Below are 23,133 nucleotides of genomic sequence, written 5' to 3' on the forward strand. Positions count from 1 at the left end.
AAAGGGTGCACCTTATGCAGGTCGTCATTCTGCTCAAAGAGCAAAGCCCAGAAATGGGATTAACCATTAAGGCCTTGTCCTCACTAGGGAAAAAGGTGGGTTCTTCACTCAGGTTAGCTCCCATGGGGTGAAATCTTAGGGAAGACAAGGCATTTGTAGCTTTCACATGTCAGCAGGTCGAGGAAAAGACGATGCAGGAGGCTAAGGTTTGCTTTGACTTGCTAATGCCTGTGAAAGCTACAAACTGCCTGTCTTCATTAGGCTTTACGTCATGTTAGTTGCCATGTGTTAGCTAAACTGGGTTAAGAACACACCTTTTTTCCTAGTGAAGACATGACCATAGGGATCAAAGGTGTGGGGCAGAGTCTTGGGTCGTCAGCACCATATCTGTGCTCAGTTCTGAGAGTTGACTCTAGATTCCAGCCCCCTGATGCTATGAGGGAATTTGTGGGATTATGCAGGGACGGAGGGTTTATACTGACTATAAATACACAAAAGAGACCATGAGACCTTTTCCGCAGTGCTCTTAACCTCCGCTTTGTTTCCCGTTTCCCCACAGACCATGGTTTCTTTGGCTCAGAGTGGCAGAAGCGATGGTGCGTCCTCAACAAAAGGACCTTTCTGTACTATGCAAATGAAAAAAGTAAGCGGCAAAGCACCTGCCTTGTGTTCTCCAAGCCGCGTCTGGTGGCTGGGAGCTCAAGTGGGCTGGGACGAGACGGGGCGGGCCCTTGTTGCCTCATGAGGAGATAATTGCAGAGCATTCTCTCTTGAAGTCCCTGGGGCTTCAGGGGAAAAAATTGGCCCCAACGAATTGGAGTCATTCCTTAGTTTGCGCTATTGAATCCTGTCATTTTCTGTTATTTGTATTACAGTTTGTCTAGAGGTTTTACTGCGCTAGATGCTGGCTGGCTTGTGCCTTGCAGGAAGGTTGATATCTCTTCTGTTTTTCATCCCCTCTTATGTAGCTGTGAATGTTCTCATTAGCCATACAAATCACTAATCTCTGGAGGAAGGTTTAACCCTGCTAAGCTCTTAGCCTCAATGATGTCTTGTGGCAGCGAGTTCCACAGGTTAATGATTATGCCTGTGCACCAATTTCCTCCTCTTCGTTTTGCTCCAAAACCAGGTGTCGGCTGCCATTTTCAAAGGTGTCTCAGGGATTAGGATGCTCAGTTCTTCCTACGATTCATATCTCAGCCCTGGTTTCCTTAAGAGTCCATTGTTTCCTGCTGTCTGTTGGTTTCTCACCTGAAGTTCTGACTTCTCATTTCACCCAGCTGGTAAATAATGATGATGTGCCCGAGGGTGATTGATGCCAGATGAGGCATCAGCGGCAGGCATATTTAGAAAGATCTTTGCCTTGTTTTATTTCAATATACTTATTGGTAAAGAAGGAGAGAAGAGAAACACAGGAGTGGAACTGTGTAAATAAAATGCTGAACCAAGTTTTCCATTAGGCATCAGCTGGGCTTTAACTCCCCAAGTGACTGTATATAATCCATGTGTCAGTGTATATAAATATTTTGCAGTTATGGTCCATCAGGTACATATAAACACACAGCTAATACCTCCAACAGAGTTTGGCACGGCTAGATATATGGGCTTCGTTATACAGTTCCGCCCATCCAGAAACGCTGCATGCTGACAGCTTTAACGCACGCACATCATATTCTTCGTTTTATGATGACTCTTCTGCTGTTAGGACAAAAAGAAAATCCGCTGACTCTCGCGGACGGGGATGATTTTGTCCTTCTTTAGCACCCTTCTTCTGAGGATCTCAGAGCACGTTAACAAGATTAGGCTTTGCCACCCCAGTCACCCAAGGGGGTAGGTCTGTTTTTAAAGCGACACGATTAACGGCACAAGCACAAACTATCCTAATGCATAGGAAAGATAAGAAGTAGGTAAGAGACCACTCTGGCCTACTCAGATCTTCAACGACCTGTAACTCAAAAAAGAATCCTCCAACAAGTGGAAACTAGGTCAAATTGCAAAGGATGAATATAAAAAACCAACGCAAACAAAACTAGAAAGGCCAAGGCACAAAATGAGATTAAACTAGCCAGGGACATAAAGGAGAAACGTTTTACAGTAAGAAACAGGAGGAAGACCAAGCACAGGGTCGGCCCTATACTCAATGAGGAGGGAAAGATGATAACAGAAAATCCAGCAATGGCCGAAGTGTTAAAGGCCGTTTTTGTTTCAGTTTTCACCAAAAAAAAGTTAACAGTGATTGGCAACTAATGTAGCCTTAGGTGCCGACTTCCTCTTTACCCAGGGGGTGCTCGACCCCCACTCCACCCCTTCTCCCAAGGCCCCATCCCTACCCTGCCTCATCCCGCCCCCCGAGCACGCCCCATCCACGCTCCTCCCTCTCCTTCCCAGAACCTCCTGCATGCCATGAAACAGCACTGGGAGGGTGGGGGAGGAGTTGATCAGTGGGGCTGCCAGCAGGTGGGAGGAGCTGGAGGGAGCTCAGCTGCAGGTGGGTGCTAAGCACCCGCTAATTTTTTTCCATGGGCACTCCAGCCCCGGCACCTATGAACATCAGTGTCAGTGGGGAGGATCTGAGGCTAAAACAGGAAAATAACAAGTTAAAAGAATTATTTAAACAAGTGAGATGTCTTCAAGTCAGCAGGGCCTGATGAAATACATCCCAGGCTACTTAAGGAACTGCCTGAAGAGATCTCTGAGCCATTAGCAGTTGTCTTTGAGAACTCATGAAGGACAAGAGAGATCCCAGAGGACTGGAAAAGGGCAAATTTAGCCCCTATCTATAAAAAGGGGAATAAGGACAACCCAGGGAATTGTAGACCAGTCAGCTTAGCTTTGGTACCCGGAAAAATAATGGAGCAAATAATCAAACAATCCATTTGTAAACACCTAGAAGAAAATACAGTGATAAGTTACAGCATGGATTTGTCAAGAACAAATCATGTCAAACCAAGCTAATATCCTGCTTTTGACAGGGTAACAAGCCTTGTGGATAGGTGGGGGAAGCAGTAGATGTGATCTATCTCAGTTGTAGTAAGGCTGTTGATTTTGTCTCATGTGATCGTCTCATAAACCAACTAGAGAAAGACAGCCTAGATTAACCTATTATCTGGTGGGTGCACAACTCATAGACTCATAGACTTTAAGGTCAGAAGGGACCATTATGATCATCTAGTCTGACCTCCTGCACAAAGCAGGCCACAGAATCTTACCCATCCAGTTGGAAAAGTGACCTCAGAGAGTAGTTCTCAATGGTTGACAGTCACGCTGGAAGGGTGTATCGAGTGGGGTCCTGCAGGGATCTGTCCTGGTCTATTCAATATCTTCAGAAATAATTTGGGTAATGCCAAGGGAGTACATTTGTCAAGTTTGCGGATGGTACCAAGCTGGGCGGGGTTGCGAGCACTGTGGAGGACAGGATTAGAATTCAAAATCACCTTGACAACCTGGAAAAATGATCTGAAATAAATAGGATGAAATTCAATAAGAACAAGTGCAAAGTATTCCACTTAGGAAGGAATAATCAATTGCACACATACAAATACAATGCACTACAAATACAGAATGGGAAATGACTGCCTAGGAAGGTTTCAGAGTAGCATAGAAGAAGTGAGCGGTAGCCCACGAAAGCTTATGCTGAAATAAATTTGTTAGTCTCTAAGGTGCCACAAGTCCTCCTGTTCTTTGTGCCTAGGAAGGAGCACTGTCGAAAAGGATCTGGGGGTTCTAGTAGATCACAGACTAAATATGAGTCAACAATGTAATACTGTTGCCAAAAAAAGTTAACATGATTCTGGGATGTATTAGCAGAGGTGTTGTGAACAAGACACAAGAAGTAATACTCCCACTCTGCTCAGCACTGATAAGGCCTCAGCTGGAGTATTGTGTCCAGTTCTGGGCACCACTCTTTGGGAAAGATGTGAGCAAACTGGAGAAAGTCCAGAGGAGAGCAACAAAAATGATTAAAGGTCAAGAAAACATGACCTACGAGGAAAGATTGAAAAAAGTGGGTTTGTTTAGTCTGGAGAAGAGAAGACTGAGCGGGGACATAAGTCTTCTAGTACCTAAAAGGTTGTTATAAAGAGCAGGGTGATAAATTGTTCTCCTTAACCACCGAGGACAGGACAAGAAGTAATGGGCTTGAATTGCAGCAAGGGAGATTTAGGTTAGACATTAGGAAAAACTTCCTAACAGTAACGGTAGTTAAACCCTGGAATAAATTACCTCAGGAGATTGTAGAATCTCTGTCATTGAAGGTTTTTAAGCACAGGTTAGACAAACACCTGTCAGGGACACAGGCGCCAACTTTTTTCTGCACCGGTGGGAGCTCGCGCCCCTACCCCGACTCCACCCCTGCCCCAAAGTCCCCACCCTAACTCCGCCCCTCCTTGCCCCTATTGGACCCCTCCCCAAATCCCCATTCTCCCTCCTCCCTCCCAGGCTTGCCGCACGAAACAGCTGTTTTGCGGCACAAGTGCTGGGAGGGAATGGGGAGAAGCAGGATGCGGCAGTGTGCTCAGGGGAGGAGGCGGAGGTGAGCTGGGGCAGGGAACTACCGGTGGGTGTAGAGCACCCATCTGGAGCACCCACGGAGTTGGCGCCTATGGTCAGGGATGGTCTAGATAATATGTAGTCCTGTCTCAGTGCTGGGAGACTGAGCTAGATGATCTAGCGAGGTCCCTTCCAGTCCTACATTGCTATGATACTACATATCACCACCCTCATTTTACAGATGGGGAAACTGAGGCACAGGCAGGTGGCATGACTTGTCCAAGACCTCCCTGGAAATCGGTAGCAGAGCCAGGAATGAAACTCCCAGTCTTCTCCTGTATCCACTAGATGTGCTCTCTCCCTTGACGCAAAAAGAAACCAGCTAGTGGCCAGTTACAATAAGGAAACGAGGGGCGGGATCCGCAGCCGGTGTATATTTGGCGAGGTTCTGTTGAACATCAGTGGCGCTATGTCAGTTCACCCCAGCTGAGGAGCTGATCCAATATGTGCACATGTCTGCAGGTCTCCAAGTTTCCAGAGGCAAATTGTCAAAGGCCTCGCTAAATAGTTTCTTCTTTCTCTTCGAATGCACCAAGCCGTTAATCCTCGACCAGCAGCAGCATAACCATTTGTATCATATTTCCCCAAGTACACCAAGGTCTCTGCTTCATTACAGGCAGCTCATCTTGTGTGTCCATGTGACCCTAACAAACTTTCCTTTGCTGTTACTGTCCCGCAAGGGTTGTTAGCAGGGCCTCCGCTTTGCTGGTCCTTCACCTAACAGGGAAAACACTACAACCCTTCCTTCTCCTGGGGATGCAGATGCTCACACCAGGGGGCTTAGGAGTTTTCTGCCCATTTCCCACTGAACTTGCTGAGACCCCTTGGGCAGGTCTGTGCCTCAGTTTCCCCCATCTGTGAAATGAGCGAAACCCCCCTTCCGTGAAGCACTGTGAGCTCCTTCAAGGAAAGGGGCTGCAGCCACACGAAGCCAGTAATATTATTTATCATTGTAGGCAAGCAACCAAAAGGGACTTTTCCCATTGAGAGCTACAGTGCCCACCTGACTTTCCACCTGCGCAAAGACTCCCGAAGAGAATCCTGTTTCAAACTCATGAGCCCCGGCAAACGCAGCTACGAGGTAGGATCAATAGAAGAAATGGTCCTTTCTTCTGTGCTCTCTGAGCCCCGGCCGCTTTGAGCATGAGAACGCTGAGTGTATCATACAACAGCGTGCACCTGGCATGTTGCTATTTACTGTATAGTCTGTGTGGCCTGGTGTGTCTGAATCTCTGAGTGGGGGGAGACCTTTTTCCATGTCATCGTCCCCCAAACCCGAATCCGTGGCCACAGAAACAAGGCCGGAAGGTTTTGGTGCCCCTCATTCTTGAACGCTCATCTGGACCCAAACCTTTCCGAGCGTCCCGTTGTGACCTGCTGCGCGGTGTTCAGTCGGTCCTGCTTTGACAACACTGACCTCCGTTGCCGATCGGATCGTCTGCTGCTCCACAGCCTTGCATCTTGTACGGCCCTTTATACCGGCACAAAGCAGGTGTAAAACGCGAGCAGAACCGAAGCACTTTGCCCTCATCTGACCCAGCGGTAAATGAGTCTGCAAGCTGCAAAGCAACCGAGAAGTTGGGTCTGGCAGGTCTAGGTGTGAAAGGAATGTCACAAACGGCCTCCACGCTGGGTGGAAGGGGTTAAACCAGGTCTCCAACTCCCTGCGCTTCGGCGGGGAAGGCTGGAAAGTGCTGTCATAGAAACGGTCCAAGCCGTAACGTTTGGATCTGAACTTACATGAATTTCAGGGGGAGTTGGATCTGGAGCGGTGGTTCAGACTCAGTAATAACGCCACTTATCTGATGAGACCAAATCACTTGAATCATGAATTAGAACCTTCTCTGCGGTAGGTCAGCAGCATTATCCCCATTGTACAGATGGGGAAACAGAGGCATAGAGAGGTGACCCAAGGTCACCCAGTGGGTGAGGGGCAGGGCCAGGAACAGAACCCAGGAGTCCTGAATCCTAGTCACCAGCTTGAACCACTAAACTAGCTCCCTGGGCCAAAAATAGAATCCCAGAGTCCTGGCTCCCAGGCTCCTGGTCTAGGAGCTTGTCAACACGACCTCTGCTTAAAACATTAATGACCTAACAAATGAATTCCCTCCCTAGTTTACAGCTTCCAGTCCTGCAGAGGCTAAAGACTGGGTGGATCAGATCCAGTTTCTGTTAAAGGGTGAGTAGCTGTCGGGGAGCGCTGTAGCCAACGTGCCTGACTTTACAGTTCATTCAGACAGCCCGGGGCCATTATCTGCAGGCAGCTTTGCACTTCTTTAGCTGCCTCCATCCCTGGAGCTCAAAGAACTCCCCAAATATTGAGGAATTAGACCTTGCAGCCCCCAGGGTGGGTATCTATATTATTGTTATCCCCATTATACAGATGGAAAAATCGAGAGAGGTCTACGGTCAGAGGGCAAGTCGGTGTCAGAGCTGGGAAAAGAACCCGGGAATCCTGATTCCCAGTCCCAAGCTGTAAAACCAGACAATATTCCCCCTCGGAGCTGGGACTAGACCCCCATAGTCTCCTCTCTTGGTCCAGGGCTTTTACCACTAGCAAATCCTTCCACTCTGCTTCTCCTCCTGGCGTTGATGCCCTTAAACTCTTCTCCGCAATAAACGAAGGCGCCCAAATGAATAGAAAAGCAGGATGCGGCCGACGCAGCCCATTGGCGCGGGGCAAAGAACATGGGGGGTTCAAACCTAATTCGTTACGACTCGTCACCGGTCTAACTTCACTGAGTGGGCTGCTGAATGCCTGCTCTTACGGCACCCTCTGCTGGCCAGTCCAGGGGGTTGGCACTGACCGGGGGGTGTAGGAGCTCTAATCAAATATGGTAGAGAGAGCGATGCAGTCGTCCCTGGGCAGAGCGGGCTATTGAATCTATCCAGTTGTCCCACAATCAGCTAGCGCAGCCGAACGTACGAGGAGGGAGACTGGAGTAGGGGGGAAAGGGCCCAGTCATCCAGCATCGCTTACTGGACTGTGACCTTTTGTTGGTGGAGAGAAAGACGCTGTTGTTGTTTCAAGGACAAGGGCTGCCAATTTCACTCTATATCTGCTACCGAGAGAACCAACCACTGTGGGGGTTTTTTTGTTTTGTTTTTTGCAAGAAGCTTGAGTGGAACTTGAAAAACAGGGATGGGCCTGTTCTGGGTTCATGCATGTGACTTACCACTATGGGCCAGATTTTGAGCTCAGTGTTATTGGTGGAAATCTGGAGTCGCTTCTGTGACTTCACGGAAGTTACTCCAGATTTACACCAGCATATAGCTGAGACCAGGAGCTAGCCTGAGATGTGCAAACCTCCTAAAGAGGGAAGGCAGCTTCAGTGCACCCTGTCCTACAATGATGTCCAGTGTGTCTGTTAAAACCTTGGCCCTGCTGGCAAATCAGTTCCATTACATTGTCCGAGACAAGTCCACTGACCACGTGTCCTTTCCTCGGCCCTCTGCTGAGGTCAGTCTGCCCTGCAGAGTGTCCTCTGCGGAGGGGGAGGTAGGATTCATTAAGAAACCCGCCATCCTATTCTCCTGCTTGAAAAGAAGCTTAGCTTTGCACCCTGGAGACCCTCCCCTTCCCCAGGGTTTCTCATCCCCTTTCCTGATCCTCATCCCATGTGCTCCTAGCCCATGTGTTAGGCCAGACACCCATGGACCGTAAAAGGGGGCGCTTCTCCCTCCATCCTCCCCCCGCGCGCCCCGGTTCTGTGTTATTGCAGAACAGGGTTGATGATGAGCACTGCGGGATGGTTGCCTGACTTTTCTGGTAGATTTCAGCCCATGACGGAAGCACCAGCATTAAACACGTTGGTTTTTGTTTTCCTTTGATTCATTCCTTTGTTTTCATCATCCCTCCTGCCAGACATGAGCTCTCTCACCATCCCCTACGATGAGGAGGAAGAGGAGGAGGAGGAGGAAGAGGAGGAAGAGGAGGAAGCTTACGATGACATTGACGGCTTGGGCTCTCCAAACGCAAAATCCCACTATAACCAAAACGTGGAGGAGGAGGTGGCAGTGGCCAGTGGGGAGGAGGAAGAGGACATCTACGAGGTTCTACCAGGTGAGCAGCCGAGCGGTCAGGTGAAGAGACGCCCTGGCCACTCGCAGTGGGCTGCAGACGTAGCAGGGGGGTATTTATATCCCCTCAACAAAGCACTTTCTTTGGAGTAAGAAGGGTTGTTTCATGGGAACGTTTCTACTGAATGTAACGTGTGTGGCTTTTCCCAACTGTGTTCAGCTTGGTCCACCACGGACCATGAGAGTTAACCCGTTTCTCTCCCAGTGCAGTGGCTTCTCTGGGACTTGGAGTCTCTTAAATCAAGGTCAGGTGTGTGTCTGAAACATGTGCTCTAATTTAACCGACACGTTGCTGGGCTCAATGGAGGAGTCTCTGGCCTGCGTTCTGTGGGATGATCGCAATGGTCCCTTCTGGTGGGCTTAGGATCTGTAACTGTGTTGCAGCTTCTGGTCTTGCAAGGGACAACATATAGTGAAATTAAAGACTTGCCCTCACTTGCCAAAGGTGCAACATGCATGGGAGTGAACCAAGCTGTAGCAGCTGGTTGAGGAACTCGGGAGCAGCCCTGCTAGTGCAAAGTCCTACAGTTCAGAAAGGCCAACGCCCTCTGCATTGTTCCCGACCATAAAAAAGCACCATGGAACCTGCCCCGGAGCCTGCTGTCAAATGTGGCAAGGCTGGAGAGGTGCCTGTGTGCACCGTTATTCCTTGGAGTAGATTTGGCTGCGGTAGCGTGTCCGTTCGCCGGAGGAGTCAGGCGGGCTTGTGCATCCTCACTTCTGCTATTCGCAAGAGAACAGCTCGCGCTAGCGCATCTACACAAGCGGGCGTTCGTACCCCTGGCCGTGGTGGAGACGTACCCTGCACTCTTCACATAGCCTCATTGACGATTGTTCCTGCTCAGGGAACCAGAGAGACATTTACAAGGATCCCAGGGTGAGAGGCTGCTTTACCACTGCTGCTAATTTATACCCTACCCTGCTTTGCTCCAGCTTCCTCTCCTCTTGTTCCGATTTCAAGAGCTACTGAGGCCGCCTAGAGAAAGTTGGAAAATATTCTAGTTGGAAACAGTTCTGCCATTGTCTCTTCCCCCCGCTCCGTCTTCCCCTTGGCTAGGAGCATTTGCATGAAAATTAGGTCCTTGTTTCCTTGTATTTATTTTTGGAGCTTTTGCATTTTTAGTGATTTAAAAACTAAATTAAAGATGCCAGGAAGTTCCATCAGGCAGCAATAAAGAGCCCAAGCTCTCAGGCATAAGGGTCTGGAAGCAAGGTAGAGGTGGCTGCAGCACTGGCTAGATTCTGTTCCTCGCTATGCCACTGACCTGCTGCATAACCTTGGTTGATCTGCTTCGCTTCCCTCTGCCTCCGTTTTTCAGCCAACCTATTGTTTATTTAGCCTGGAAGCTCTCTGGGGCAGAGGCTCTCTCGGGCTATGTGTATGTGCAGCGCCGAGCACGATGGAGCCCTGATCGCAGTTGGAGCCTCTAAGTGGTGTTGTAACCAGAGGCGATGCATGGGGGGGGGGGTGGCATGGGGGGTCACATGCCCCCTCCCTCGATTTGCTGCCTGGCTTGTACTGAGCATGCTCAGTAACACTGCTGAAGCTGGCTGCCCTCACTCTGCCCCCCAGCTATCAGCAGACACGGGTCATTTCCGGTTGTAACAGACGTTATCACTGCACCTGTGCATCCCTGCCAGGTTCCTGCCCGGAGTGCAGGAAGGCCTGGGTCCCGGGTGCTGGTTTGGGCTGGACTTCTGTGCACAGGGGGGCGAAATCCATCCTTACACGGAGGCCTTTCCACCACTTCTGCAACTGCAAAGCACTGTGGGAGTGAGCAGCTCATGGCACAGGCGGGGAAATCCTTGAGAACCACGGCACTCGGAAACGCCCTCGAGAATCCTGTGACCTTCACCGTGTGCATCGAGAAGCTGCTGCCGCAGCATCTAAATCTGCCTGACCAGCCTCCGGCAGTCCCTGCCCGATGGCCTAGCTGATTCTCTTTCCCTGGGACTTTGATCATTCTCTCGTCTTGGCAGGGAGATAACCCAGCATAGGGACAGGGGAAGACACTAACCCCTCCTGTGTCGCTTACAGGGTCTCAGATGGATGCGGGGAGGGATACACTGCGTTTTGTCGGGTGAGAGCCACCCCACCCCACCCAGCCCTGTTGATGAGCACTTTTCTCAGCAGCTCCAAACAGCATTCATCATCGGCACTGACTCCGTGGGGCCACAAGAACCCATGGAAAAAAAATAATGGGTGCTCAGCACCCGGCAGCCACAGCTGTTCGTCAGGACAACCTATCAGCTGTTTGGTAGCTGGGAGAGGGCGGAGAGCAGTGGGCAGGCGGGGACCTTAGGAGAGGGGTTGGAGCGGAGGCGGGAAGAGGCAGAGAGGGGGCGGGAAGAGGTGGGGCAAGGGCGGGGCCTCGGGCCAGAGCACCCCCATGGGAAAATAAAGTCATCACCTATGGCATTCGCGATTGTAGGATGGGAGGGCAATATTGGTCTGTTCCCAGTACCCACAACCAGCTCCATAGCAATAACTGTGACAGCACAAAGGCAGGTTTCTGGCGACAGGTGCGGGGACGAACAGCAGGAGCGGGCGAACCTTGGAGCTGCGAGGATCTGATTGTTGTACGAATGCCCCGAAGTAATAAAAAGAACCGGGGAGGGGAACTATGAGAGCTAGGATTGTCTGTCTGGAAATAAGTCGCTTTGCAAAATGTTCCCTGAGTTGGTAGCCGTTCTCCCAAGGAGCACGGTATCCACTGACTTTCAAAATTATGGGCCCCGTTCTCCGCTGCCTTGCAAGCCGGGTGGTGTCATTTACAAGGAGGATAAAGGTGAACGTGGGGGGGTGGCAAGGGGGCGTTTAAAATGCCACCATAATGATCTAGGTAGCACTTCTCATGAGTGAGGGGAACCTGTGGACCAGAGGGTGGTGAAGCACTGGAATGGGTTACCGAGGGAGGTGGTGGAATCTCCTTCCTTAGAGGTTTTTAAGGTCAGGCTTGACAAAGCCCTGGCTGGGATGATTTAGTTGGGTTTGGTCCTGTTTTGAGCAGGGGGTTGGACTAGATGACCTCCTGAGAGCCCGTCCAACCCTGAGATTCTATGATTCTGTGGCAGCGTGTCCCCTTCCTTTGGTGCTGACCCCCGTGAGACGTCTTTGCTAGCCCAAGATGCTGAGATGCCTCTCCTCACCTCACCAGTGCTCCCCTGTCCCCTCTGCAAACTACAGCAGAACTTGCTGGTAGCAAACTCGGTTGAAAATCAATATCCGTTGGAGTGTGCACGGGAAGAACAGAGTCGTTATTGCTAGAGTATCCTGGGGAGGGCAGGAGAAGGCAAAAGGGGGGTTGCTGGGTCCCAGGCCTTCTGACGGGAACAGCTGCAGGAAGCGTAGATGTGGGCTGTCCACCTTAGCAGCCGTTGTCCCTTGCAACTTCCAGGGGTGGGTGAAAAGCTCCTGGTGGAGCTCTTACCAGACAGGCCATATGGAAACTGGGATCATAAGAAAAGTTTTGTGGCGTAAAGCCACTTCACTATGGCGCACGTCCTGTCTGCACGTGGGCATGGAGGGTGTCAGAGGCAGCAGATCCACCACCATTCCCCCGGAGAGGGTTCCGGCGATCCAGCTCCGCAAAGCCACTGCGCACCTTTCCCTCCCAATGGTGCCACTATTGCTCAGCAGTCGTTTTTTGCCTCCCCCGCTGGGTGATACGGGAGGCAGGTTTGGGGGGGACTGTAAAGAGAGGAAGCTTTAGAGAGGAAGGATGGTCCAGTGGTTTGAACAATAGCTGTAGATTCCTTCAAGACTTCCTGTGTGAGCATGGGCAACCCACTTAGCGTCTCCGTGTCGCCGTTCCCCATCTGTACGGTGAAGAGAACAGCCCTGCCCTGCCCCACAGGGCGGGTTTTAAGATTAAATACATCAAAGATTGTGAGATGTGCAGATCCTGCGGTACCGGGAACCAGATAAATACCCCAGAGAACTAACCGAGGAAGCTTCTGCATTCTCCAGCCCTGCCCGCCCCTGGAATCTCCATGTTGTGTGTTTTTTGTTATGCAAATGACAATCTCTGCTGAGGTCGAGCTATTTTTTCTCTTGTTCCAAGTTTAAAAAAAAAAAAAGGGGGGGGGAGATAATTTCCTCAGCAAGTCATCGTCGTTAATGAAGTTTTACAAAAACAGATACAACCAAGGAAAAATAAAATTTCACAGGTGATAAATTTTTCCAATTTCCCTGGCAGAATTCGATAGGATTGTTAAATTAAGAGTGAAGGTGTCTGTTAGGAAGCAACGAGCAGTGATGGGTAATTTTATAGAGTGGAAAATTGAATCAAATTGCTACATTAAAACACAGCTCCTCTGAGAATCTGCCCCTCACGCAGGCTGCTCCAGCATAGCACCAGGGCTCGGTAGCTGTGCCCGGCGACGGGGTGGGAAAGACAAGATTCCCTGGTCTCTTGGAACCCGTGGCTGGGGAAACAGTTTTCTCCTGCGGGGGGTTAGAGGGAATCAGGTTTGCAATCCAGCTGTGGTGGAACCTGCCACATCAGTGCCTCATTAAAGGCAGCGTGTTCAGCCTTTTCGGGCACTGGTAGATTCCATATTGGCGGGGGGAGCAAAGCAGGAGGGAAGCGGGATCAGAAAAGACCCATCGGGGTTTTGTCAGGGGGTGTATCTTTATTTTTTGGCGGCGTCGTATCTGAGACCAATCCCTGCCCTAGGAGGCGGAACTTGTCCTGCCTTCTGTTTTGGGCCTGTCTACACTATAACCAACTCGGGGCACCTGGTCACAACAGGGTGAAGGGGTTTACAGTGTAAACAGCCTAACTGTATCCCCCGCACCGTGCGTGGTACCGAATTGTAACTCTCTTCCAGGGACAGGACAAGACTGCAGGTTAGAACTGGGCTCAGGCCAGAGCCGCTGATGGGGTCATTCAGGGTACGTCTACACAGCAGAGAAAAACCCTCAGAGCCCCGGTCAATTGACTGGGACCCGCAGAGCTCAGGAGGCGGAGCTACAAAGAGCAGTGTAGACATTCGAAGACGAGAGTCTCCCGCCTGGCTGCTCTTGGGGGAATCTCCGTACTGCGACTGCAGCCAACCTTGCTTAGGAGCAGGGGCCAGGGTCAGATCCTTTATCACTGTCCCCCACCCCAGCCTCCAGCACTTGGGGCATTTGCCTGAGCCTCGGGCAGCATGCACCAGCTGGGAGCAGTTTCAGTGGGTCCAGTAGATGGTGCCATCCCTTGGGATACTGGCTCCTGGGCATTAGACAGGAAAAGGTCCCATAGCACCGGCCAGGGCAGCGGGCACCACGAAGCAGGGTGAATGGAGCCTGTTATGGGGAAGTCACCCCAGCAAGCTGCTCCCCAGGAACGTTTTCCTGAGGAAAATCCAACCAAAGCTTGCGAGTTCTCTCCCTTCCTTCCTAAAAGCCTCCATCCATCACAGCCCTTCTGGGGCGCTGTGCAGCTAGGAGACAGGCTGGCATTTAATTAGGATATTAATGTTTCAGTTCACGGCTTCCAATCCACTCGCTCGGCCTGCCGCTTGCGGGCTGGCACCAGGCACGGAACGCGCCACCCATGGCAAGGGGAAGCCCGCTGTGAATGGAATGTAGAGCCCTGAACATGCCAGCGTCATGTGAGGCAGGGTCCCCTCCTCCGTCACACCGTGGAGCTTGCTGCTTAGGGAGGGATGTAGCCTTGGCATCATGTGGCTGGTGGAATTGCGTAGCCCGGCGTATGTCAGCATCGGGTGACTCCGTGGCGCTCTGTGTTGTGCAGGGGAGCGGTTTGACTCACTGGGGAGATGAAGCTTTGACACCCCCCCCCATCCCAGTGTGGAGTGTTCAGGTGCAGCGTGGCAGCAGGTGAGGCTGAGGATTTGAGCTTCAGGGTAGGGGAGGAGCAGCTGAGAGATGCTTCCATTGGCCTATACGGGTAACCACGTGTGGCCTCCACTTTCCGCTGTGCAATCTAGTCTCCTTAGAGCATGTGAATATAGAATCATAGAATACCAGGGTTGGAAGGGACCTCAGGAGGTATCTAGTCCAACCCCCCTGCTCAAAGCAGGGCCAATCCCCAGACAGATTTTTGTCCCAGATCCCTAAATGGCCCCCTCAAGGATTGAACTCACAACCCTGGGTTTAGCAGGCCAATGCTCAAACCACTGAGTTATCCCCCCGCAATATCCCAGAAGGTGATTGCTAACTCGGTCCCTCAGTGCAGCAGGACCTGTGTGGAGTACAGACGCTGCATGCCCAGCTAGCACGGGTAGAAATAGCAGCAGAGGAGCTGAGGCACTGCTCAGACCAGAGGTTCTCAAACTGGGGAGCACAGAATGTACAGTATTCGGGGGTGGGGGTGAGAAGCTTTAGGGGGGAAAAAACCACTTCCTGTGCACGTTTTCCCCACAGCAACGAATAACGCTTGAGGTGTGAGGGGAACAGGGCATCCATCTTAGACCCTTGCTTCTGTGTTGCTGCTGGCTGCAGCGCTGCCTTCTGAGCTGGGTGGCCGGAAAGCGGCGGCTGCTGGCTGGGCGCCCAGCTCTGAAGGCAGCGCCTCCGCCAGCAGCAGCGCAGAACCAGGGGTGGCATGCAGGGCCGTCCTTACCCATAGGCAAAGTGTGCAGCTGCGTAGGGCACCAGGAAATCTAAGGCACCAAATTTCCTGGTACCCTGCACAGCTGCGTGCTGCTCCAGTCTCTGCTCCGCCCCAGCCCCACCCCTGCTCTGCCCCAGTCCTGCCACTGCTCCCCTGAGCTCTGCAGCAGGGCCAGGGCTGCACTCACTGGTGGCAGGATGTGCAGTGACCTGGCCCCAGCCGCGCCACCGGTGAGTGCTGGGGGGTGGTCCTCCCACACCCTCTCAAAGCCAGCCCCGCCCCCCCACTCCTCTACCCCGTAGAGGCCTGGCCCCCGCCCCCCCCACACATACGGGGGGTTCTGCGTAGGGCCCCAGAATACCTGGGGACGGCCCTGGTGGCATGGGTTGGTATTGCCAAAAAACAGCCGCACCCATCGCCAGGGCCAGCTCCAGGCACCAGCTCAGCAAGCAGGTGCTTGGGGCGGCCAAGGGGAAGGGACTCTTCGGCGGCAATTGGGCAGCAGGACCCTCGGTCCCCCTCGGAGGGAAGGACCTGCCGCCGAATTGCTGCCGAAGAAGAAAGCAGCGCGGTGGAGCTGCCACTGAAATGCCGCCGATCACGGTTTGTTTGTTTTTTGTTTTTTTTTCCCCGCTGCTTGGGGCAGCAAAAACCCTGGAGCCGGCCCTGCCCATCGCACTAGTAACAACAGTGTGAGGCCAGGAAGTAGCATCTTACTTAAAATGTAGATACACTTAAATGGCTGGGTTTGAATCAGTGCCTTTCTGCTTTTAATCTTTAGTGAGCGTTGTATGTTGATTTTCCTTTTATCGGTATAGGTACTTGTGCGGCGGGGCAGGGGGGCGTAAACTCCTACAGACACAAGGGAGGGAGGCCCGATCAAATCAGTTTGAGACTCACTGGCTGAAATGAGTAGAGAGGCGCCAGATCCGTAGGCTCTGTATCTACACGGCTCTCCATGGGCCCAAGCATGGTGTCCCGCTGCCAAAGCTTTAACCTGCTCCCCTCTCTGCCAGCGTCTTTCACTACCTTGTGTAGCTAGGCACCGTGGGGCAGACACAGCCGCTGCCTCGAGGGCAGACACAAACCGTACCTGACGCCGAGCTGCCCCATCCCAAGAAGGGGCAGATGTTTGAATTACCCCACACCTCGCTCAGGGCGCGTCTCCACAGGCATCCATTTCAGTGAGGTCTTAGAGGCTTCGCTCGCGCCCGTCAGAGCAGTGCAAAGAGAAGTGGGATCAAGGCTTTGTTCCCTGCACAGGGGGGCGTACTGCAGCCTGTTGGGATCGGCTGAAAAGACTTTCCGTTTCCATAGGCCCTTTCCTCTGAGGCGCTCCGAGCACTTTACCAAGGGTGTTGTCCCATTTTTTCACTGGAAGGGAAGTGACTTGCCCAACTCAGTGACGGAGCTGGGAAGAGAATCCAGCCGCCCTGACTCCCAGCTCCTTGCTCCAGCCGTTACCCCACCCTCTTTTTCAGAGCCAGGATGAGAACTACATCCGGGCTTCCCTCGACCCACTCTTGAGAGTTGGAAATAGAACCCAGGAGTCCTGACACTCAACCCCCTTTCTCTACCCACTAGGCGACACTTCTGCTCAGAGTTAGGAATAGAACCCTGGAGGCCTGGTGCCCTGTTCCTGGCTCCCATGACTCAAACTTTTAAACTGGGGTTGGAGGTTCTGGTTAAAATGTTCTGTGATACGTCAACTGTGAAATTGGGGTGAGGTGGCAGAGGACGGAGACTTGCTGGGAAAGGTGCTCATTCCTTCCCTTTGCCAGCCACGGTGCCGCCTTGTAGCTGAATGCAGAATAAGCAAAAGGACTTGGGTAAAGTTTTCTCATCTTTGGGAGCAGGGGGCTGGAATCAAGCAAGCCGCCTGACCCCATTAGAGGCGGGAAATGCGGATCCGCAGCAGCTGTAATGGCAACAGGAACCGGCTCCGCTCTCTGGAGGGGTTTCCCGTAAAGCAGAGAGAAAGCGAGACAGATCACCCTCCGTGGAAATGTTAGTGCACACTCCGCTGCCCAGCGCTGCAGAGCAGCCTGTGTTACTGCTAGGAAGGGGCGGAAAGGAGCCAGGCTGCCTGCTCCACCACAAGGCAGGAGGAGGGAGAGACACAGAAGGGCCCGATGGGCTTAGCATAATTGATGCAACTTTTTTTTCCCCCTGCATACCGAAAGTCACGTAGAAGAAATGCTCCCCTTGGAATGTCATGTGTTTTCCTGCGCCAGTGCTGGCTGACGGCTTCCCAAGAAGGGAGGAGAGGCCGGAGGGTTTGGGGAAAAGAGGGGCCCAAGGATAGCTCGGCTCGGATGAGGGCAAAGCCGTCCACAGGGAGCAAGCCAGGACGCAGCGGAGGGTGTGTGGAGGCTGCAGATTGTGGTAGATGAAAGGCACAGATTGCAGGTCTATGGGGTTGCAATTAGGAGTGTGCAATGAGATAGATGAGTAAACGTGGGTGTGCAGGGAACAGATAGGGGTGAAATCAGGCACACACAGATCACAGGGGGACGGGGTATTTCCACATATAGGCTGGGTGTAGGTTGGCAAGTAGATGGGGTGTGATCAGGGTCATGCAGGTTGTGAGTGGATGGGGCATCTCCATGTGAGTGGCAGAGTGCAGTCTGAAGGGGTGTTCATTATTTGTATTATGGTAGTGCCTAAAGGCCCCCGTCAGGGATCAGGGCCCCATCGTGCAAGGTGCTGTACACAATCCTAACGAAAAGACAATCTCTGCCCTGAAGAGCTTGCAATCCAAGGCTAGCGCTTCTTGTTCCCCAGGGTTGCATTTGAATTCCCAAAGGCCTTAGCAGTGGCGACTTAAATGTTACTCAGTACTGCTGAGTGCACGCTCTGTCGACGACACGGATAATGTGCCCGTCAGCATGCTAGCTAGACATCAGGGCTTATTCCTCCAAGTTACGTGCTTGCCACAAACTGCTCGTGGTAACTTTTTGCTACGCTTGCCAGTGTGCGATTTACAGACTGTGGCTGAATAAGGTCGAGCTTTGCATAAAGGAATGGATGGCAAACCTAGAGGGTTATTGCCCACTTACTAGTCTTCCATACTCCCAGCCTGGACTTTGTTGGGGGAAATACACATAAACTAAAATCTGGGGCATTTAGTTTGGGGGGTGGGAGGGAATATCCACTGACTCAAACCGATGGAAGGTAGTTTACAGAGGAAGGATGGTCTAGCGCAGGGGTGGGAAAACTTTGGCCCCGTGGGCCACATTGGGGTTGCAAAACTGTATGGAGGTCCAGGTAGGGAAGGCTGTGCCTCCCCAAACAGCCTGGCCCCTGCCCCCTCCCACTTCCCACTCCCTGACTGCCCCCTCAGAACCTCTGACCCATCCAACCCCCCCCCCCCCGCTCCTTGTCCCCTGACTGCCCCCTCCTGGGACCCCACCCCCTATTCAACACCCCCTCCTCTGAGTCCCCTGACTGCCCCACCCCCTGACAGGCCCCCAGGGACTCCTTTTAACCCTGTTACACAGCTAAATCCATTCTGTACTGCAGTATTTAACCAGGTTGCAACTGGCTGGATTATAATCGTCGTGTAGACTGGGTTCTTTGCAACAGTGGGGCAGAGAGACCGAGAGGGATCACGTTGCAGATGGAATAGTGCAGGGAGAGGATGTTCGGGTTGGAGAGACGAAGGTGCTAACGCAGAAAACAGAGAGCTTGGAATGGGACCACCTTTGTGCAATCCCTGCTCTCATAGGAGCAGTTTCGCTTGTGCACGTCACTTTGCTGTGCAGTGGAAAACACACTTTCTCTCATTAGGGCCACTATATTCTCATCCACTGTGGAGATTGAAACCAGAATCATAGAATATTAGGGTTGGAAGGGACCTCAGGAGGTCATCTAGTCCAACCCCCTGCCCAATGCAGGACCGATCCCCAACTAAATCCCCAAGTGGCCCCCTCAAGGATTGAACTCACAACCCTGGGTTTAGCAGGCCAACTCTCAAACCACTGAGCTATCCCTCCCCCACATGCCCTCTCAGCACCAATTAGAATGAAAACAATACGTTGAGCTTCTACAGCAACGCTCAGATGAGTCTGGTTTTACAGGAATTAGCCAACTAATCTCCACAACACCCCTCTGATGTTGGCAGGTAGGATTATCCCTGATAGGTAAACTGAGGCACCGAGCCTGTGACACATGGGTAGCTCTCCAATCAGGAGACCATCTCCTTATCTATCGAGACATGTCTATGGTCACCACGTAATCTGAGCATCTCCCCAGTATTTAAAACGGCAAGTAACAATAGCAAGCTTTTTCCCTTTCCAGCCCAGAGGAGAAACAGCTGAATTGGTTTACAGGGCAGGTACCTTATCGAGGGAAAGATCAATCAAGTGCCTTTAGGGCTGAAAGCGGTTGGCCTCATTTCTTGTGGCCAAGAGTTCCGCTGGGTGCAAGAGCTGTAAAATTCCGTCTCCTGCATTCATGAGCCTCTCCTTATTAGCCCACAGTCCCCGTGGAATAGCTGCATCATTCTAGGTCACCATTGCGGAGGCGATCTCACCATTGCTCAAATGGGTTTACGAAGCAATTTATGGTCTGGATAAATTCTGCCAGGAGGCGGGGGGGGTGCTCTGTGGGAAAAGAGAGGAAGTCAGGCAGGAATTCTGTATGTCCACGGCTGTGTCGGATCATTTTTTCCAACACCCCCCCCCCCACTCTTCCATCTCGCCTCCTATCATCTGAAAAGCCTGGCGTTGTAAGGGTGGGCGTGGACTCTTTGACATTAGCGTCTGCCTCACTTAGATGCTTATATAACCTCCATTCCCTTATTGTCTGACCATCTCACAATCTTATTTATCGTCACAACCTCCCCAGGAGGTAGAGAAGCGCTAGCCTCCCCCCGTCAGAGCGCCTGGAGACTGAGTGACTTGCCCAAGGTCGCACCGGAAATCTGTGGCAGAGGATGCACTTGAACCAGTCTCCCAGATCGTAAACTAGTGCTCTAACCATTGGGCAGTGCTTCCTCTCTATAGCTTAGCTATAGAAGTAGCCGGTAACAGCCCTTTCCCTAATCCTCATCCTCCTTGGCCGGGGTGAGTTTGTTTCTACTGATAAGCTTCCTTATCCAGTATTAGAGGTCGTGAGCTCCTCGTTGATAGTCACGGTGTTCTGCATATAAGACTGGCCGTAGCCTGGGAGATGACTCCCAAGGCACAATGAGAAATAGTGTCTCTTCGGAAACTGAACTGCCCTGGAAGAACCAGTTTTATCTGTTCCCTTTCCCATTCTCATCCCAGGGCCAGATTAAGTGCCGTTGTCCGAAAGGATAAAGGAATCCACTTTTGATTGCCTTGATAGTGGATGTTGGGTTTTTTTTTATCATGGTTGCAGATACATTTACATTCTCTTTTACAAATGCAAAGAGCAGGCAAAAGCCACTTTCAATAATTTATTTTCAAATCAATGCTAATGAGGTTACGTCTCGTCAGTGGCCGAGTTTTACAATAAAGTCTGATTTATTTAGAAAAGATCTTTGGTGCCACTTCCCGTCTAATGGGGGAGCCGTTGCAGTGACCCTCCAACTTCGGATCCAATTTGTAATTCACAACGGAGCTCTGACCTGATTTGCATTGATTAGAATCGGGAGGCAGAGACAGCTGGGGCCGGGCCGTGGAGGGTGGGGGAGAGCACTCTGTCTTCCGAAAGTGCCTAAACGCAGCAGATTATCTACCGCCTTGCGATCAAGTTGCACAGTATCAGCAAAAGGCCCGTCGCTGACTTTATTAGAAAGGCCCTCCTGACCATGGTTCCTCATGAAACGGCTCTGCCCTGAGATTAGAGCCAAACTTGGTGCCTTTGGGTTCACAGGCCGAGCTTCAGTCACGGTACCTCATGCTCCTGCATGGGACTCGCCTATGCTGCAAAAATAACCCATTGCTAACCACAGGTGCAGCTCAATGCTGTCTGTCAGGCCCGAATTAGGTGCTGAATCCGCGCTACAGGTGGATGTCCAGGGTGCTGACTTCCAGAGACACGGAACAGCCCTGGAATCTGGGGTTTGTTTCTAAACTTCGTGGTGGCAAACAGAAACCTGCAAACGTGACCCAAGCAGCGACGTCTTCCTGAGTCTGCAGACAGCCTCTGGCAGAGGGAGTGTGCTAGAGCCATCTGGCCCCGCACCCAGATCTCCTGTTCTGGGTCGGGTGGGGTGTGGCTAGGATCTTGGATTGCCTTAATCCAGCCCTGATTCCTGTCATTGCCGATGCTTGCCGCCAAACTGAATTCACACTGGTTTGGCCGAGTAGCATATACACACCTCGTGGGGGTGCCACTACGTTCAGGGACTCTGAACCTGTATTCATGTGCCAGTGTAAGGACCTTGCACCAATCTGCTCCTGGGAGAGTGATAGGTTACCCATTTAAAGTAAATCACCAGAACCCAGTTGTAAACCGATTTAAGTGTGTGCACAAAAGGGGCTTGCGCTGACTTAGTCCAAACTGATTTTAGTTAAACGGGTGCGACTGTTGTGTATAAATAAGCCTTTCTTTCTCTCACACTGACTTAAATCTCCTTTTGTGCTCATGAGTAGCCTAGCTCCCCCCTGCTCTTTGTTTCGTCTTAATCCTGTTGTGTACAGACCTCTCCCCTACGGCTCAAACCTTCTCCCACTGAAATCAGTGGCTAAACTCCCATGGCCTCAGCATCTTCTACCATCTGCCCTCTATGCCTGGATCATCCTCTCTCTTCTTCACTGCCAGGTGTCCCGTGTCCTTTCTCTCTCCTTCTTCAGATTCCCCCTTAAATCTGCTTCTTTCAAGAAATCATTCCACCCTCCTCCGTTTCCTGGAAATTATTGTTCAGCCAGTGCCTTGTGTCTCGCAGACCGTAAACTCCTCAGTGCAGGAAACCTCTCTTCCTAGATGATGCTTATAAAGAGCCATGTCAATTTATGAGGCTATAGTAAGTGATTTGTTTTTAACAGTGTTAATAGGAATTCATGGGTTTACGCAAGATGCTTTAAAATATTACCTGTCCCAGGAGCGGGGGACTCCCCCTTCCCCTTTTTCAAATTTACGCCTTGAATTTACTGGTTTGAGAATCCGATGCTCTCTCGGTCCAAGTCATCCGATCTAGTTGATCTAATCGAATCTCTAATTGAATGTAATCTATTGGCATCGTACCGCTGCTGGGCATTTCTACTTCGTCCACGTAATGGGTCTGTGTCTTCTAAAAGCCGCCACTCGAGGATTAATTCCTTCTGTAACCAGTGTGCGTGGAAGTGTTCACAGGCTCCATTTGTCCATAGGCTTCTCTGTGCGCCATGTCCTTTTTTCAGACCCAGGGCCCGGACTGGCATTGGCTACTCTCTGAAATGAGAGCGCCAGGCATTCATATGCCCTGGCGGTCGGCATCACATGAAGCCCCCAGGGCAGGATTTTCCATAGCGGACGGCGTTGCCGTTGTTCTGTGCCCAGAGAAGTCAATGGGAGTTTTACCACTGACTTCAGTGGGAGCAGAGCTAGGACAATGCTGAGAGCTTTGGAAAAGTCCCACCCCTCATCTAGGGGACAGAGTGGAGAGGCCTCCCCTGCGGTTTCCATAATCTCTCGCTAACCAAGTTCTTTCATTTCATTTCCCCCTCTCCCCTCCAGATGAGGAGCTTGACCCACCCGTTCTGGAGGACAGAGAAGAGGCCGGAAGTAAAGGGAAAACAGGTAAGAGACGACCACGTCATTTGGAAGCAACAGGCTCCTTGGGGCTGGGCTGCAGGAAGGACCTTCCTCCGGCTAGTTAGATCAGGAGTCACTGTACCTCGCCGACTGTGTGGCCGAGAGCATAGAGGAGCGGAAAGGCCCCAGGATTGAGGCTGCTGACGATGAGTGTGGAGGGGAGGAGGCTCTTAGCGGCTCAGAACCCTTTTGAGAACCTTCTCCTTGGCTGCCTCCCTTTCTGTTCCCGAACCCC

General features: G+C 51.7%; 1 protein-coding gene across 3 annotated transcripts in view; it reads left to right on the forward strand.

The window, feature by feature from the left end:
* SKAP1 (src kinase associated phosphoprotein 1) overlaps positions 1-23,133 on the forward strand; it is a 228,351-nt gene that overhangs the window by 175,161 nt on the left and 30,057 nt on the right. For all 3 annotated transcript variants that reach the window (XM_039516237.1, XM_039516236.1, XM_039516238.1), the window contains 5 exons: positions 560-643; positions 5,505-5,629; positions 6,664-6,727; positions 8,414-8,611; positions 22,821-22,883. In XM_039516237.1, the coding sequence (XP_039372171.1) occupies positions 560-643; positions 5,505-5,629; positions 6,664-6,727; positions 8,414-8,611; positions 22,821-22,883 (534 nt within the window). The remainder of the gene's footprint in view (positions 1-559; positions 644-5,504; positions 5,630-6,663; positions 6,728-8,413; positions 8,612-22,820; positions 22,884-23,133) is intronic.

Source organism: Mauremys reevesii, linkage group 27 (assembly GCF_016161935.1).
Source record: "Mauremys reevesii isolate NIE-2019 linkage group 27, ASM1616193v1, whole genome shotgun sequence".
NCBI classification, from domain to species: Eukaryota; Metazoa; Chordata; order Testudines; family Geoemydidae; genus Mauremys; species Mauremys reevesii.